This window comes from Blennius ocellaris (genome assembly GCF_963422515.1).
Source record: "Blennius ocellaris genome assembly, chromosome: 9".
Classification (NCBI taxonomy): Eukaryota; Metazoa; Chordata; class Actinopteri; order Blenniiformes; family Blenniidae; genus Blennius; species Blennius ocellaris.
This window is the reverse complement of record NC_137658.1, coordinates 11,510,019-11,528,243: the sequence shown is the minus strand read 5'-3', so window position 1 is coordinate 11,528,243 and position 18,225 is coordinate 11,510,019. Positions and strand designations below refer to the sequence as shown.

Below are 18,225 nucleotides of genomic sequence, written 5' to 3'. Positions count from 1 at the left end.
GTTCCATAATTTATCTGTGATGAATTATATGTATATAACACTTTTTGGTTTAACTTATTGTGACTGCATACTTAGATAATGTCAGACCTTATAGGTAGCCCTATATCTGGTTCAGGAAGTGACTGATGCATTTTAAAAATGCAATGTCATGCTTTTGGCAGCTAAATGGAGCAACCTGTCAGATTTCTTTTCCTACATCTTGTATTCTTATGCACGTTCCCATCCATGCTATTTTCCAAACAATGTGTACTTCATATTGATAATTGTACAGGTAATGACGATCTTAACTCGATCTTTACCTTACATAATAAGCCGCAACCTAAAAACAGTACAAAGGGACTTGAACAACTAATGAAAGCACAATATTGTGTATGTTGCAAAGAGACCATGTGTATTTTAAGGATGTCAACAAATCCACTCACATCTGGTTTGTTTACTTTCTATCTCGATTATAATTGGCTGTCTTTACATTGAAATCATGGCTACGGAAGAATAGGAATATAAATTACGCTTGTTCACCTGAAGTTTTGAATTGATAATCTTTGTTTGTGGGATTAAAAAGAGATGCCGTGACTATATGTGTATTTAAAAAAAATATCAAAATTGACTCAAATAAATTGACTGAAAATAAGATGAATGTTGTCGGATAGTTTCAAGTCAACATTGTCGTTATACTTGTAACAAGGGGCTGGACAATAAATCACATATAGTCTGCACTGCACATATGGAAAGGGCAATTCAGTACAAGACAAGTTGTTCTGTTAAACGCAGTGGGGTTACTTGAATTTATGTGCCGGGAGATGCCGCCAGAAATGGTTCGGGCCTCGCGAAGCAACGTCATCAAATCAGGGCGTGGACGCGGGAGCATTTGGCTATTCGGCAGGGATTGCCAGGTCCGTATTAAAACCCATATTTCCTGTATTTAAAAGACTGCGCCTATGAACTAGGCAAAAGAGACCAAGACATCATAAACAGGAAGTTGTATTTTTAAACAAATCTTAATACACTCTGAAAAAAAACAAAAAAAACTCCAGCGTGTTAAAATGACATATTACATCAGTTGATGTTATAAGGGGTTACATACTGAAATATGATTTATTCACTCATGATAACGTTGGGATTTATGTTTTGATTATGTTGCTAACATGTCAAGACACACATTTGTTCCAAATGCATTTGGCAATGTTTAATAGTGAGAATGAATTGCTGCGTGAGACGGATCCAAGGCAAGCGCTCCGGCTTATTTGAGGCCCGGAAAGAGGGGGATGGCTCAGAAACTCTGGCAACCCAGTGTAAGGTTTCAGCTGCATCACGCAGTGAGTGTCCGTGCGTGCCGTGGCGTGCTGAATCGTCGTTTGTGACAGGTAAATTAATGCAGCCATCTGTTATTTCATTTGAGAATATAAGAGTCGAACCCTTACCCCATTCGGCTGAATAGAATGCGACTTGTACCCGGGTATATTGGCAAATTCTGCTCAGATTAACGTATCGTAATTACCTATGCTAACACGCGAGCTAGCCGCTAATAACATGGCGCAGGCTAAAAAGGCCGCTTTTGTTCTTGTCTGTCTGGGTGCGGTGGTGAGCACGTTAAAGACCAGGCACTGCATTCCACACACGAAATGGTCCAACATTTACTTTTGTTGGTAACTGGTTGACTATATAACTCGGTATTGGACGAAGTGCGTTACATCCGGAGACTTTGCCGATTGAATGTAGCTAGCTAGCGGCACGTTTCGAGCGTCGCGTGCGGGACAGACGTTGGCTTCGCGCTCTTTGTGAAATCGACGTTTCTGTATTCGACCGAGGATTTTTTTTTTTTTCAAAGGATCTATAGATTTGTGCGCAAATATAACGTTTATTGCAGCAGAGATTTGTCACATTTATGATACATTTGATTTGAATTAAACCGGCTTGTTCGGCCGGCAAACTGTAGATGGCGCTGCCAAACAGCCACAGTTCATTGTAACGGAGCTTCACTCGCATCGCTTACCTTATCCTTTGGTTTTATTGTTGTTTTTATCTCTTGATAGATTCCCAGTTTTAGCCAGTTAAAAATACGGGTGAAGCTTGGATTCTAGTCAACTCTTCTTTATATTTCGCCACATATTTGTTTCCCATCGAGACATGACCTAAGATTAACCCGACTGGTACAATACAAGAGGTCTGTTTGTATTCTCACAATTTAATTAAATGTTGAAGACACGTTTAGAAGTTTGATGGTATAGGGTCCTATATTTACCTCTAAGGCATTTTATTGGACTATGAGAATTGCAAGACCCAGAGAAAATGCATTCATGCACAATGAGAAAATGCAACAACATACTGAAATACTCTAAGCTAAACATAGAATTGAACCATAGAAACCCTTACAATTGCTATTTATCAATTTTCTGTGCCACTTGTGTTCAGGGCACTGGGTACATCCTGGTCACCAGCATATTAAGAATAATCACGCACTCACCGTCACACCTTGGGGCAATCTTGGGTCACAAATAACGTCACGTGCATGATTTTGGCTCATGGGAGGAAATCGTAGTCCCCAGGGGAAACCCAGACATGAGCAGAAAATGCAAACTCCACACAGAAAGGCACCCGCTTGAATTGAACGCAAGACATTGTCACTGAGGCGAGAGCGCGAATCACTGCCGCCACGTACGCCCCATCAATTTTTTATTTTATTTTTTATTGTGCGCCCCAAAAATATTATTCACACTGCGGGGGGGGAGTCACTTCAAGCAATGATGAGCACACAAACTATTTTTGATGTTAGAGATCGTAAGAGATTTTGATCTCTTGTGGGGTGAAAATTAATGTTAATGGCACACATACTAATTACATAGTACTGTTCCCCTCATACAACCAGATCTTTAAATGCAAGATGGTAAAATGTTGACCTTTTACAAGTCCATTAGCAGACAAGGAAAACACGAGTTGTGCTCATCGTGTATCATAGTAAAAGGTTGTTAATTTACACCCCAACTTATTTGAGTATTGCGGCGTTCTCAAGTATGACGATTTTTCATCAAATGTTCTGTTTAATTCTTCAGTGACTGAGTAAATATGGCTGATGAGGGATACGTAGTCCGAATTCGGGGTCTGCCGTGGTCCTGTTCAGTGGATGAAGTACAGAGATTCTTCTCAGGTATTGTATTCAATACACTTTTTAAAATGCATTGTCTGGTAAATATTCATGAGTTTTTAAACGTCCATTTTCAATGCAGACTGCAAAATTATCAGCAACGGAAGTGGCATCCACTTCACTTACACAAGGGAGGGGCGTCCCAGTGGCGAAGCCTTTGTGGAGATGGAGACGGAAGAAGATCTAAAGATTGCAGTGAAGAAGGACAGAGAAACTATGGGCCATAGATACGTCGAGGGTGTGTACGATGGCAGACAGACCACGAGACCGTGGCGATAAATGCCCTCATTGTTCCCGCCTGTTGTGAGCGCCGATAACGAAAAGCTTTGTGTGCCGTTCTACAGTGTTTAAATCCAACAACGTTGAGATGGACTGGGTCATGAAGCACACTGGCCCAAACTGTCCCGAGACTGCAGGAGATGGGCTCGTGCGGCTCCGAGGCCTCCCCTTCGGCTGCAGCAAGGAGGAGATTGTGCAGTTTTTCTCAGGTAAAAAAACAGGCTTTGCTCAGTGGCCAATGTTGGTAATTAAAACGGTTCTCCCCAATCTTCCTTTTCTTGGCTCCTCTCTTTACCGGCACCACCTGTTGTGTCTAATTGACAAATTCAGTCTGCCACTGTAAACACTAACATGATTGTATCAAGTACACAATGTGATAGATGTAAGAAGAAGAAAAAAAATATATATTTTTTTTTTTTTGGAGGGGGGGGGGGGTAAATTGTTGAGAAAATGATGCTGCAAAAAGAAGCCAGGTAAAGGTTTAAATTAGAATATTTTGGAGGGTTGATATTTTGTTTCGCGGCAAACACCCTTTTCCCTCTTTATTGCCGTCATATTCACCTTAAGCATATTTGTTTATTCTTGCTTTTTTACAAACTCGGTCTGATCACAATGATATAGTTTTCTGTGCCTTTTTTAAGACCCTGACCTTGGAATGGGTCTCACTCATCATTGATGTAACTGATCTTTTACTCCAGCATCATTGCTCTCCATTTCCTCACACCTATCATTTGTGACAAAAACTTCTCTTCTATACAGCATAAGCCAGATGTTCCTCTTGCTAAGTGATTGAAAATTCTACTCATGTCACCCTCCAAGATCTTGCTCTCTTCATCCACACACCAAAACTAGCCTGATGTCTCAGACGGGGCCCTTTCCATTATTTTCCTCTATCCTATCATTTCTATTTTACCTCAGAATCGTTGACTGTAACCAATTGAAATGACCACTCAATGGGTTTAACCAAAAAAAAAAAAAAAAAGAACTGGTATGTGTGATGATGTGTAGAGTTTTTCCATAAGTTTTCTATCTCTCTCTTTAGAGAAAGTCTCACTGTGATTGGGCATGTGATTTAATATGTCCCCTGCTGGGGTTATCTGTCCTTGGGTTGAAGGGTTGGAAATCGTGCCAAATGGGATAACATTGCCGGTGGACATCCAGGGGAGGAGTACGGGGGAGGCCTTCGTGCAGTTTGCTTCACAGGATATAGCTGAAAAGGCTCTAAAGAAACACAAGGAAAGAATAGGGCACAGGTGGGGATGGTTGGTTGGTTGGCTGGATAAGTTGCTTTTCTTATGGTGTGCACTCTCAACATCTGAAACTAATGTAAAAACCACATGACCACAATCATGGCTACTTGCAGCATATTTGTCACACACACATGCACTATTTTCCATGTTCGATCGAACACACACACACGTTTAGTGGGAAAGTTAGTGCTTGGTCACAATTTCCTTTTTTTTTTTTTTTTTTTTTTTTTTTTTTTATATTAAGGAAGTAAAAGCAAGACAAATTCTGACTTGAGTTACCTACCCAATTTTGGGGGGTGAAGAGTGTCTGAGCACTAAACGCGAGTCCAGGTTGCCACATGGTCAGGAGTCTCCCTTGTGATAATATCAGAGGGCCTCTGTTCACAAGGATCTGGAGCCCACAGTCACAGGTAATGCTTAGTGTGGGTGGCAGAAGGGCTTGAACTCTCTGTCCCTCTTACACAAGGACAATGACGGTCATGGCTAGGAAACAGGACACCATTACTACATAGTCAGACCTGTAAACCGATTCGGGTAACCATAAGAAAAGTGCAAACGTCACTAAAGTCCTCATCAAGTTGGGACCAGTTTCTGTTCATCAATTCAGTAAAAGAAAAAAGTGATTCTGTTGATCTAACTTAACTGCTATTAAGATATACTACCAATGGACTACACCATGACAGCATCTGCCTAGCCCAGTTTCAGCAGTATTGAGTAAATGCAGTTTTCACCTGTCGGCCATGTCCTCACTGTGCCATGTCTATGCTCTCAGGTACATTGAGATCTTCAAGAGTAGCCGCGCTGAGGTGCGAACCCATTACGAGCCCCAGAGGAAGCCCATGGGGATGCAGAGACCCGGCCCCTATGACCGGCCCTCTGGTGGTCGCGGCTACAACATGATGAGCCGAGGGGGCTCCTACGATCGAATGCGACGAGGTGGCTATGGCAGCGGTAGGTTCGAGCCATCGAGTCCGATTGAACCCGTGCAGTGGGTCCAAGTAATCGTTCATTACGTGGTAATCTCAACTGTGTATTTCCAGCTGTGTCGGACGGACGGTATGGCGATGGTGGTTCTTCCTTCCAGAGCACAACGGGCCACTGCGTCCACATGAGGGGTCTGCCGTACAGAGCCACAGAAACGGACATCTATAACGTGAGCTGCCGAGGCGTCATTGACCCACCCGTGTTGCGTCCACGTTGCACTGACTTAACAAGTGGTTGACTTGTCCCTTCTCGGCGTCCGTATAGTTTTTCTCACCGCTGAACCCAGTGCGGGTCCACATCGAGATCGGCCCAGACGGCCGGGTAACCGGAGAGGCTGATGTAGAGTTTGCTACGCACGAAGACGCTGTGGCAGCCATGTCCAAAGACAAAGCCAACATGCGTAAGTTGTTTTGTTTTTTTTGCAGTGTCTTAAACGAACCTCATCACCCTACCTGTGCCTTTACAGCCACCTTATTCATAAATGTGTCCCTCAGAGCACCGCTATGTGGAGCTGTTCCTGAACTCCACAGCAGGTGGCAGCAATGGAGCCTATGGCAGCCAGATGATGGGGGGCATGGGTAAGTACTAGAAGTTGACTTTTGGAAGCTTTTGGGGGTTTTTTGGACCAGAGATGCTTCAACATGATGTGGTTCAGTTGTCGCGTACTGTAATACTTTCCATCTACGTCTGCGTCCTTCCAGGGAACCAGTCGTCTTACAGCGGTGGCCAGCTGAGCTCGGGGTACTCGGGAGGATACAGCAGCCAAGGAAACATGGGTGGCTACAGTGACTATAGTGAGTGTCAGCTCTGTTGCAACTCTTTTCTTTCATTACACCCACTAGGTACATCCTCTGCAGCATGCTGATGGATTCAACAAAGACTGTCTGTGTGATTAAAGGGTTTGGTGTTTTTTTACAAAAGTAAAAATGACATGCACTGATGTGTGAAATGTTTGCATCTCGTCTTCATAACATTCTGTCCCCTCCAGCTTCAGGAAGCATATCAGGATTGTTTTTCACATGGTCTCGGCTTGTCCATGACAGCTGTCACATTTCATTCTTTACCTCGGTTTTGATTGAGATACTACAAAGTTATTCTCTGATTTTTAGTTCAGAAAAATGTAAATTACTTTAAAGAATTTGCCTCTGGGATTAATATAATGTAAACCCCATTAGCCCCTGTAAGTTCTCACACTCCAAGCTGTACAAACGCAACACTTCTAGGGAAATTAGTGCGACTGATAAGTTTTAAACCTATTGAACGCCAACAAAACAATATAATTTCAGTAAGCTTCAAAGGCAGGATTACTAATTCAGCTTTTCACATCTGATGTGTATCAACTTAGAAAACAAGACAAAAGGGCGAGTCGCTGGTTTCTTGTTCACAACAGACTCTGCAACTCCATATTCTTTCACTCAGACTTTACAAACCATCTGAAATCGGGATGGTATCTGTAGACTGCGACGCAGCTTTCCGCGAGCAAACACTGTCATCAGAAGTCTGTCGATATGCAAACACCTGCTCCGTTACTTCGCCTGCGATTCTTGACACATCGATGTGTGTTGGATCCCAGGCCGAACATCAATCCGTTGACTTTAAACAGCACACCAACATTTAAGTTCCCATCAAAGGTGATCAACATATAGAGCTGTAAATAGTGTTTACTGATCTTGATTAACTGAAAAAGAACATTTGAAGGTTGCAATAAATAAAGTAAGGTTTGATCTCACATTTGCTGCAGATTGTTTTTTGCTGTGCGTTGCCTTGTTTGAGCTTCCCGGTCCTATAGTCTGTATTCTCTCTCTTGTTAGGTAACCAGGGCGGAATGGGAAGCAGTTACTACGGCGGTGGAGGAGGTGGAGGAAGCAGAGGCTCTATGAATGGACTGGGCGGGGGATGGGGAATGTAATTTTTTTATTTTTATTAATTTTGTTTTTGGTCCCGTTTTTTTTTTTTTTCTTTGTTTAAACTCAACACTTTGCTGACTGGACTGGAAACATAAGATCTCACCAAGTAAATATTAAGGTAGGGTCGGGCCAAAAAAAATGTTTTGAAAATACTGAGGGTTAGGGTTTGTATTTTTTTTAAGCGAGTGATCTTCAGAGAAGTGAGATCTGTTATCACAAGAAATGCGTCTAGTTCATCTTCCCCATTCCTCGCAGGTTCTACACGTTACCTGAACCAGGAAGTGATGTTTTATGGTTTACTTCTCCAAACACCGGGCCATCTCCCAAGGTTAAATCATGTGCTGATGGACTTAACATTTAAGTTTGAGTGTCTGAGTGCATGAACAAAAAGACTGCTGTCGTCTCATGTTCAAACTTTTGTTTCTTTTAGTGTTTAGCCCCCCCCACCTTTTCTTTTTGTATTTCTAGTTGAAACGTTCGCCTAAATTCGAGACTGTAAAATGAGCATGTTTTTGTTCTATTCAGGTGTGACTGTTGGTAGCTTGTTTTTCTTTTCCCAGTTGGGGGTGTTTATCAAGGAGAAAGTGAATTTAAAATCTGCCATGAAGGTTTCTACTGCTTCAGAAGCTTTTTGTATTTCCTGTGCACAAAAGTGAATAAACTAGTCTGGAGTATCTAATTGAAAACAAGCATCGATAAAACATGAGGCTTTATTTGTTTATCAAACATCTTGGTTAGAAAAACATTTGGTCGTCTTTTTCCGAATCAATTTAAGAAAATGGCTTTGTAGCAGTTGACACACATGATCCACAAAACTGTTGCAGTACATTCTAAAATAGTGATTCTCCTCGATGATCTACAATCGTTGACAGCAGTGGGACCTCGGCTGGGAGAACGACGGATGAAGTACGTAACCACTGCGACACTAAAGGCCTCCAGTTACCTCTGTGGGGCTTTAACGTAAAACTATAGCCACGGTGAGAATTAGAAAACTGCTCTTTTAAAAAAAAAAACAGGTTAGTATCAAAGTGGTACACTGATGTTATTACATTGCATGAAAACATGGTGACAAAGATCTAACTTCCCATCTGAGCAAGTCCAAGCTGCTCCATCAGTTCCAGTCCCCATGAAATACATTTTCTTAGTGGCGATAGTTCTGTTTATCTCCCAATCTGGTATTTAAATACTTTCTACTTCTACAATTGAAGATACCCGACAACTCATCCTTCACTCTCTGAATGCAGACAATAGAAATGCAGCTTGGACTGATAAGCCTGTAATGTGAAGAAGGAAAAAAAGAAAAGGTTGGTCGTCATCAAGCCCAGACCGGCATAATATACCTGAATTTCAGGTGAGGGCAGCAGTGGAACACCAAATCGCATTTCCCAAAGACTTGGATGTTCCCCTTCACCACGGCGGATGCGAGTGTGTGTGTGTGCGGCGTTAAAGCCGGTGTTTCGTCAGGAAGCCGTGGCGGTGCTTCTCTGCAGCAGCAGGGCGTGGCACATGTCGCACACTCTCACGGGCCGGGGGTACGAGGGCAAGGCCAGCTCGTTGCCGGAGCAGTTGTTGCAGTAGATGTCGCCACAGTTCCTGCAGTGATGCTGCGGACAGGACACGGCTGTGGTCAGGTCACATGACGCTCGGCGGAAAAACTCGGGAGGTGCAGATTATGAAAGCCTACCTTTCTGCGCGCGATCGAGAACTCCTTCTGGCATTGCTTGCACTGAGTGGCTTCGTCGTCTTTGAGCCAGGCGTGACCCTGACGGCGGCAATGGACGACATTCACCGTGAGGCTTTGACTCTCAATTCATCAACTTCGATAATCTCGCGCGCACGTTCCAATTTACCTTCAGAGCTTTGTTGACCTCCTTGAAGTCCTCCATCTTTAGTTTGGACCTTTAACAAAGAACGTAAAAAGGTGATCTCTCATCATACAGGAAAAACGGGTCACGAACCAATGAAAAAGATAATTTAAAACGAGCACTGACTGGCTGAGGTGCAGTCCCATCTCCTGCAGAGCCTGTTCCTGCTGCTCACACTTCTGCTGCAGCTGCTGCTTCTCCTGCTTCAACTCCTGCAGCTCCTGCAACACAAACAACAAAGTCGAAACGTTTTCTCTTTCAGAAACCCTCAAATCAAAATAACCATTTAAATTAGCGATATTTAAAAAAAAAATTTTTTTGAAGTGTAGTTATTACACATTAATACACGGTGAAGGCCAATTAAATCATTAAAATTCTTATTGCAACCACGATAGAAATAATTTCAGCTACAAAACAAATCAATTTTGCGTACCAAAAAACAACAAACCGCGAGTTGTGAACCGTTAAATTATATCCACATTAAATCAACGTGTGTAAATATAAAAGCCATTTCAATCACGTGTGTGTAGGACTGACCGAGTTGAGGCCCTGCAGCTGCTGCAGCTGAGTACGCAGCTCCACGCTGTTGTCCTGCTCCCGCTGCAACGCCCTCTGCAAGCTTTGTCTCTGTTCCCTCTCGGCACGCAGCTCGTTCTCCAGACCCAGCCTGCGCACAGAGAACACGCCACGTCATGTACACATCAGATTAAACGTTAGAAAAAATATATATATGTTGCACCGTGTCATTTATAAAACCTATATGGAATGTTCATTTCATATAACAATTTGTGTAACTCACCCTTCGCCTCGTCTTTTGAGAGATGACAAAGCATCAATGTTTATAGTGTGTTCTTACAAAAGCATCATTATATATTTTGATTTTACGCAAACTACTTTACATCTTTTGATTAAATCGTCCTCTGTGCATCTTCACCTCAGTGTGTCCAGGTCGGTCAATTGCTTCTGCAACGCGTCCACTTTTCCATCCAGCTCCACCTTCATGTCTTTGTCTGACTGGTCGCTCTGTTTGCGCTCCCGCTCCGAGTTCTGCAGTCTGCAGCGGCACAGGAGCGTTCATATTAAAAACTGCTAATTATTTTTTACCTACGCGAGCAAATGCACTAACGCACGCCACCTCTGCTCGAGTTCAATCATGGATTTCTCCATTTCGTTCATCCTCTGCTCCAGCTGCTCGGCCTCCGCCTGCTTTTTCTCCGCTTGCCGTTCCGAGTCCTTTAAAAAAAAAAAAAAGCATCAGTAAGTATGTATCTTGTCATAAGTGACCAAGACAAGCAAGAGAGCATGTTTATCGGTGTCTACCTGAGCTTTATGAAACATTTGCAGGTTGAGAGTCTTGACTTGGTCGAGCTGGAGCCGGAGGGCGGCCAGCGTGTCCTGCTTCTCGTGGCTGTCCTTCTCCAGCAGCTTCATGGCCACCTCCATCTCCTGCTTCAGGCCCACCTGCAGCTCCAACTCGCGTTCCAGTTCCTGGCGGATGCGCCGCTCCTCTTTGTACTGCTTCCACACCACGTTGTACATCTCGTCCAGGCCTTGTCGGGTCTGTTTGTACGTCTCCAGCTCCACCTGACTGTCCTGCAGAGCGGCCTGGAAAAACAAAAGCATCACGGATTGTTTTTTGGGGGTTTTTTTTCTTCCTGTTAACCTCCATCCTGTTATTGTGCTCGTCAAACCTCTTCTTTTTTCTGGCTGGACTGCAGTATGCACTCGTTGTCCATCCTCAGCTGCTCCTGCTCTTCCTGCAGAGAGTTGATCCTGTCTGTTGCCGCCGTCAGCTGAAGAGTGGAGAAACGTGTTTCCCAGTCACGTTAGAAATGCAGAAAACTGAATTATTTGTCAGAAAATATCGATCACTGGAAAGAAAGCGATCATAAAAATAAAATCTGGTAGGATGGAGCTTCCTTGTCAGAATCAGTGGATGTAGATTGCAGAAGAAATGCATATGATGGAGAAACTGGAAAACTACTACCGGTACAATGTTTTGCTATTAGCACCTTTTTGGAATATTTTTTTAAATTGTGATTTTATGAGTGCAGAACCAGACCCCATATACAGAATCATTTTATTGATAGAGAGGAAGATTATAACTACAGGGGGAACCTGGACTTGAGAATAATACAGAAAGGCAATTAAAAAATATAACTATTGAATACTAGAGAACGGGTAGGATTTGATAAGTTTTATTTCTTCCTACCCCTTTTCAGGCATGCTAATTATATATATATATGTATGTATGTATGTATGTTTATTTATGTATAACCACGCAAAGAATATCTATTTTGTCTGAATATATCTTCATATATATATATATATATATATATGCTTGAAATGATTTAATGATGAACCAAAACAATTGTGTACCATGATAATGAAAAAAAAACAAAAACAAAAACAGTGAGCCTCACCTCCTCTACGAGTTTGCTGTTCATTTTCTCCACAGAGTCCATCTTGGCCTGCAGGTCGGTGACGGTGCCGGTCAGGTGACGATTCAGCTCCTCTATGTAGTGTTTCTGATCCAATATGGCCGTCATCTTGGCGTCGCTGCACCAGGAACAATACGTGGATCACATTGCCTTTTATTTCAATGATATGAAAACGCATGTTTCAAGAAATACAAACAGAAGTGTATAAGAATTCTGAATCATGATTACTTGTTTACAATGACAATAAACGAGACATGCTGGGAGAAGAATTCCCGCTCTTCGCCATAAGACACACCCCCTCCCCCTCTCTGGTTTCCTCACAAATCTCACTTTTGAGTGTCGCAAAATGTCACAAACTCACTCTTTTGAGCTCTCGCTGTTGGCGGGGTCTTTCAGGTAGAGGGAGAAGTCAATGACGCCCACCTAGAGACACATGTATCACACTGTATCCTCACCCACTCGTTACTGAAAAGAGGAAATGATTCCCAGACGGGCCGGTTCAGCACTGACCTGAGAGTCCAGATCCTCCCCTTTAATACAAAGGTTGGCGTCAATCACATTCAGGCCCACCAGCAGTCCCCCGATGACCGCCCCCTCCTCCTCCATCATTAAAGCTCCGGAGTCATAAAACTCACTGAGGATCGAACACGGCAAGGATCAAAGAATAATGTGACATGCTGGGAGAGATTGTGTGTTTGCACCGATTGGGAATACCTCAGGAGGTCCTTGTGGTCCAGCAGGGCCTTCAGGTAGTCGGCCACCTTTTTCTGCATTAACGCCAAGTGGAGCCAAGCCCTCGCTCTCCCCAAGCCAGTCCTGAGGGGGATATCAGACTCATTACGACCGTCACGGAAGCATCGATTGTATGGTTTTAGTGAGAAGTTGCCGAGCGTACTTGATGCCTGGCATGTCTCGGGCACTTGTGGCAATGTTTACAGACTCCGGACACAACTTCTCCACCAGCTCCAGGGGTCCCCATATGGACTTGTTCTGACCAATGAAGGTTTTCTTGGCTATAAAAAAAAAAAAGGTGAGAGTAAGATCTGTGTTTTTTGGGTAAAGTGCAAGAAAGCTTAAATGTGCCTGCTCACCTTTTAGCCCGTGTTTGAGGCATTGCTCCAGGACGACAAAAAACTGCTGCAGGGGAGGGTAGTCGGAGTCCAGCGTCCTGCCCAGACTCAGAGAGGACTGGATCAACACTTTGATGCTCAGCTTCATCATGCTGAGGAGGTTGGATCTCTCGATGGACAGGGAGTCTTTGAGGGGCAGGACTGTGAATGACAGGAGGAGAAAACATTTCAGCCCCGGAGGCGCACTGGAGATCAGCGACGGAAATCTCAAACCGTGACACGGGGGATTATCCAGCGGTCATGCGGGCGACAGCTGACCTCAGTCAAAAGGAGGAAGTCAGTGTCTGACAACTTCAACCCAAAGTTGGAGCGACGGCCTACCCGGTAGGATCCTGGAGGAGCCGCCCAGGTCGTTTTCGGGCTCCTTCTCGGTGGGTGAGCAGGCAGTGGAGCCCTGCGAGGGTTTCTTCGGCGCAGCAGCGTAGCTCATCCCGCTGCTGATCGTCTCCGTGGCCTTCCGAGCCAGAGACAGGATGGGGGCCGACCAGCTGTGAGCAGGGCCGGACTCCTCGCTCCGCTCCGGCCCGCCGGGCTCACCCTCCTCCGCGGGGCCCGACACCTCGGGCTCATCTTCCTCGGGGTTTTCTTCACGGTCCTCTACAACTGTGTTTACTTCCCCTGCTTCGTCGGCCATGTTTGTATCCCCCCCCTCTTCCACGTGACCTTATCGGAGCAATCACGCGCGCTGTGGTAATAATGTCTCTTCTTCCTTCGATGTTTTTGGCGGTTCAAAAGACTCGTGAAAGACTCACTACCGCCATCTATTGCGCCGCATCGGCACAACATGGGGAATGACATGGAGACTTTCTTTAACATGTTTTGACCAAGGCACTCACCGAAATGTAACATGGGTATGGAACCAGAAAGTTATTTTTGTGCAAAACCTTATATCAGATGTGTCACAAACATGCACACACACACTGAAGGACGCAGACTATATCCTCAGAGAGCATAAGCATACTTTCATCTGGACTCGGCACGAAAATAAACACCATTCATAGGATTGTCTTCTGGCAGTATTAACCTTTGGGTCTCGGTACACATTTTGTTTGGCAGCTCGATCAAGTTATTTGGCAGTTTGAACACATGGAAAATAAAATCATACACAAGTTCAAGTAAAATACAGAGTCAGCTGAGCCTCTCGAGAGCTTGAAGAACATTGCTGTGGAATACGCCTGTCTGCCCGCTGCTCTCCTGCGTGACAAGAACCCGTCCATCAGGTCGAGGTCTGTGGACAAGTTTAGCCGTGTCGGGCCCTTCCCTCGTCTCAATGGAATAGTTCTCTGCGCTGTGCTGTGCGAAGGGATGAGATGGGAGACCATTATATTACCACTGGAGCGGGATTTATTCAAAACCAGCTGTGTAAAATAAAATCAGTACAGGAACTTCTGAAAGAAAGAGAGACACACAGACTTCATAAAAAAAAAACATGCATGTGCTCTTCTCCTAGCGTACCTTGAGATCATCTTGTAACATTCTAACTGCACATTGCATAAAACGCCCCAAAAAGTCCACACAAAGCATCGTAATGTTTGTATAATGTTGTTGAGCTTGTACCCCTCCGAGAAGGCCTTCGATAGAGGGAATTAGCAATTATTTTACCAAACATTAGGTACATTTGGCTTTAATAAACAATCGGTAACCATGATGAAAACAACTTTCCAATCCTAATACTGTAAATATTGATGTATTTTTTTTTTACTGTTGCTCTAGTAAAAGATTTCTTACAGACCATCAGTGTGGCTCTGGCCTTAACATAAACATACAACATGATGTATTGTACATGCTGTACATTTAAAACAAGGGCTACAAGACTATGTGTTTTATCGAAAATATTCCCAATGCGTTCATAAAACTTGTCTTGAGTTCAGTGTCCTGGAACAAATTCCAGCCAAGTTTGTCAGAGACGGACAGGAGCACACTCTCATATATATACCCCTCATATATATATACCCCCACAGACCATTCACCTCAGACATGTTTTTGAGCTGTGAGAGAAAAGAACTGCATGAAATCCAACCCCAAATTGAACCCAGGATTTCTCTTGCTGAGACAGGAGTACCAACCACACTACACCACAATAGTAATAGGAATTTTAATCATGGAATGTGGTATTGTAGCCAGTTTTAACTTAATTGCATGTTTTTTTTTTTTTTTTTTTTTTTTTACAAAAACAATCACAAAGGTAAGGTATGTAACCAAGTATGACAAAGGTTTACTAGTTACACCTACCATATAGAGTATTTTTGGTGAGTGCATTGTGAGGGTCAATAGCTTCACTCATGAGGTGGGTCAGTGTAGGTCATCTTTGCCCACAGCAGAGAGGCCGGAGCGGAGCCGCTGGCCGCAGACTGCGTGGATATGAGCGATGGCGCTGATTGCGGACACCTGCGCGCTGATCAGCCGGAGCACGTGCTCGGTCGTGTTGACCTCCGGCTCCCCAGCACAGACTCTCTCCACAGGCTTTGGCCGATCTCGTTGATTGTGATGGAAAGACAAACGCTGATGTCAGATGTCCTCCACTGTGTCCGCACTCTTGCGTTGCTGCTGCTGATCACCGGCGACCCCCCGCTGGCTGCATGCTCCCCGGCCGCCTCCGGCGCCCTGCTGCGCCGCCTGGGCGACATCAGCCACCCGTACGACAGCATCTTCTCCCCGCTGCTCAGAGCCCTGTCGGAGCACGGGGGTTCCCGGTGGACCCCGGGACTCAGGAGGAGTATGAAACCCGAGTACAGGTACATGCAGTATCTGACCCAGGTTTACAAGAAGCCGCCCAGGGTGCAGAGGAGTGTGGACGGAAGTAGAAGCCACAACACGGTCCGACTGATCAAGCCGCAAGAGAAATGTCTCGCAAAAAATAACAGAGGTGAGGAAGTGAAGTGACACGTATGGTCCGGTTTGGTAAGGTATTCCGACCTCCAGGAAGATGATTTAACTCTCTCAAGAAGAGGTCAGACATATTTGGATGTAACTTCCTATGGTGATTTGCCAACTTGGGGACAAATTCACCTAAAACATCAAAACCTACTTCATCTATAGTGAGGGATCACCGATTTTTATAAACTCCACCAACCAGATCAATGATGCTTAATCAAGTTCAATTTAATTCACAAAATAAATGCCCCCATCTTACAGATATATTTAGCCAATGCTGACTGACATGAGGATAAGATTATGATGGACCAGCTGTTTGCCAGTAGTAATATGATTGTTTGTGAAAAGCACATTATTGTTGTTTGTTATTTAGATTTAAATCAGAACCAGTCCATACATAAAATATTCTAAAGGACTGACATAGCTTTTATTGCCATGGCACAGAGAAAGAACTTTTATCATGAAAGGTAAATACTTTTGTTTTTTATTGGCATGTTACCTTGTAGACATTGTTATTGTGATTGCTTTTTAAATATAACCAGTAAGCCCCTTAAAACACAAACTCATTAGTCATGTCAGATGAAGCATATGAATGAGATGAAGGCTTTCAGTGGAGAAACTGCAGTACAATTATAATCATGTAGATCAGGGGTGTCAAACGTAAGGCCTGTGGGACAAAATCTGCCCATGAGGCTCCAATCCGGCCCGCCAAACCACCAAGCAAGTTGTAAAAGATTTGAAAGAAAAAATCGATTTTCTTTTTTAACTAATTTGTCAAGACCAGCGAACACAACACAGAGCATTGCTACTTGAGTTAGTAGAAACATGCTTAATGCATCTGTAAAAACATTTTGGGACATTTCACTGTATTTTGCACCAGAGGGTACTGTTAAAATGGGCTTTATATTGAATTTGTAGTAATTATTTTCATTATCATGACATATACGCTGCACCACAATAAAGAAAAGGTTTAAATTTGAGCATTGTCGCGGCACTATTTCACCAGACCAGCGCACTCCAGGTGAAATTGGGCTGTATGTGGGCCCTGAACTAAAATGGGTTTGACACCCCTGATGTGGACGTTTGTGATGTTTTTGTTCAGTGAGAATGACCCCCTTAATTTTGTGCCTTGTCTTCCTCTGCAGAAACTTTTATGCAGGATTTGTCCTACAGCCTTGATCAAGTAAGAAGAAGCGAGCGTCTTCTGAAGTCGGCCCTGTTGTACAGTTTTGACCTTGATCATTCAGCACCTGTGAACTCTGTGTGTTACCTGAGTATTAAGGAGCGGGAGCAGACGCGACAGTGCCTGCCGAGTCCAGGAGTCCACCACGTAGTGAACTTCACAGCCAGTGCAGACGGGAGGAGCCAGAGGAACTGGGTAGAGATTGATGTCACCTTGTTTCTTCAGCCTCTCTTGGAGCTTCAGAGGAAGAATATTCACCTGTTTGTCGTCATCACTTGCCCAGAGGAACAAAACGCTGCAGGCAAAGGGCGAACGGGCCCATTGGAGTTCATGCTGGGGTCTCCCCGTCTTCTCCTCTATCTTAACGACATCGGCAAAGCTGCCCACCCGGGCTCCCTGGTCGGTCCCGACGCAGGTCAAAGGTCATCTGCTGCTTATACAACATTCCACAAGCAGATGGCGTTTCAGTCAGACCAGAGGCCTGGACGGAGGAAGAGATGGAAGAGGGAATCCTTAAAAACCAAGCAAGGTGACAAAAGCCTGGACAGCCACCTGCCTGACCTTCTCTCAAGCTCTGAATCCCCAACAAGTGATTGTGCGTTGTATGATTTCAGAGTGCGATTCAGTCAACTCAAACTGGATCACTGGATTGTTTTTCCACCAAAGTACAACCCCAGGTACTGCCGAGGCATCTGCCCGAGGACCATGGGCTTCATCTACGGCTCGCCCGTCCACACCATGGTGCAAAACATCATCTATGAGAAGCTGGACTCCTCTGTTCCCAGGCCTTCGTGTGTTCCCTCCCACTACAGTCCCCTCAGTGTCATGATCTTTGAAGAGGATGGCTCGTACATCTACAAGGAGTTCGAGGACATGATCGCCACCCGGTGTACGTGCCGATAAGCTGGCTCCAAACAGGGTTCTCTCTGGGTTCTTCTGGTCATGTTTACAGCTAAATTCTCATCAACAATCCTCACATGTGGACTGTTTCCATGTATCAAATGTTCTGACCAGGCTCAGTGGTTTCATGAGTGAGTAAAAGTGCATGAAAGTTTGATCTGGAGCAGGTGTGTTTACTTAAAGAAAGTATTTTATCATAATATGGAAGCGTGCCATTTCTTTCTTCTTTTTTTTTTTTTTTGTTAGGGCTCGACAACTAAGGTTGCACAC

General features: G+C 44.2%; 3 protein-coding genes across 3 annotated transcripts; 2 read left to right on the top strand and 1 right to left on the bottom strand.

Moving 5' to 3' along the window:
• Positions 1 to 1,295: 1,295 nt before the first annotated feature.
• On the top strand, positions 1,296 to 8,241 carry hnrnph1 (heterogeneous nuclear ribonucleoprotein H1). The gene is made up of 11 exons (XM_080502183.1): positions 1,296 to 1,364; positions 3,051 to 3,145; positions 3,225 to 3,380; positions 3,487 to 3,630; positions 4,536 to 4,674; positions 5,444 to 5,622; positions 5,712 to 5,824; positions 5,920 to 6,055; positions 6,150 to 6,233; positions 6,357 to 6,449; positions 7,467 to 8,241. Exons 2-11 carry the CDS (start codon positions 3,064 to 3,066, stop codon positions 7,562 to 7,564), a joined length of 1,224 nt encoding a protein of 407 aa, XP_080358309.1. The 5' UTR covers positions 1,296 to 1,364; positions 3,051 to 3,063; the 3' UTR covers positions 7,565 to 8,241.
• A 15-nt stretch (positions 8,242 to 8,256) lies between these two features.
• On the bottom strand, positions 8,257 to 13,632 carry rufy1 (RUN and FYVE domain containing 1; the record flags this gene model as incomplete). The annotated part of the gene is made up of 16 exons (XM_080502179.1): positions 8,257 to 9,166; positions 9,247 to 9,324; positions 9,413 to 9,461; positions 9,554 to 9,648; positions 9,965 to 10,094; positions 10,362 to 10,481; positions 10,563 to 10,660; positions 10,748 to 11,032; positions 11,119 to 11,220; positions 11,851 to 11,986; positions 12,230 to 12,291; positions 12,379 to 12,502; positions 12,583 to 12,684; positions 12,764 to 12,881; positions 12,960 to 13,139; positions 13,320 to 13,632. 16 exons carry the CDS (start codon positions 13,630 to 13,632, stop codon positions 9,023 to 9,025), a joined length of 2,136 nt encoding a protein of 711 aa, XP_080358305.1. The 3' UTR covers positions 8,257 to 9,022.
• A 1,727-nt stretch (positions 13,633 to 15,359) lies between these two features.
• gdf9 (growth differentiation factor 9) lies at positions 15,360 to 17,958 on the top strand (the record flags this gene model as incomplete). The annotated part of the gene is made up of 2 exons (XM_080501745.1): positions 15,360 to 15,864; positions 17,018 to 17,958. 2 exons carry the CDS (start codon positions 15,360 to 15,362, stop codon positions 17,956 to 17,958), a joined length of 1,446 nt encoding a protein of 481 aa, XP_080357871.1.
• Positions 17,959 to 18,225: the final 267 nt, after the last annotated feature.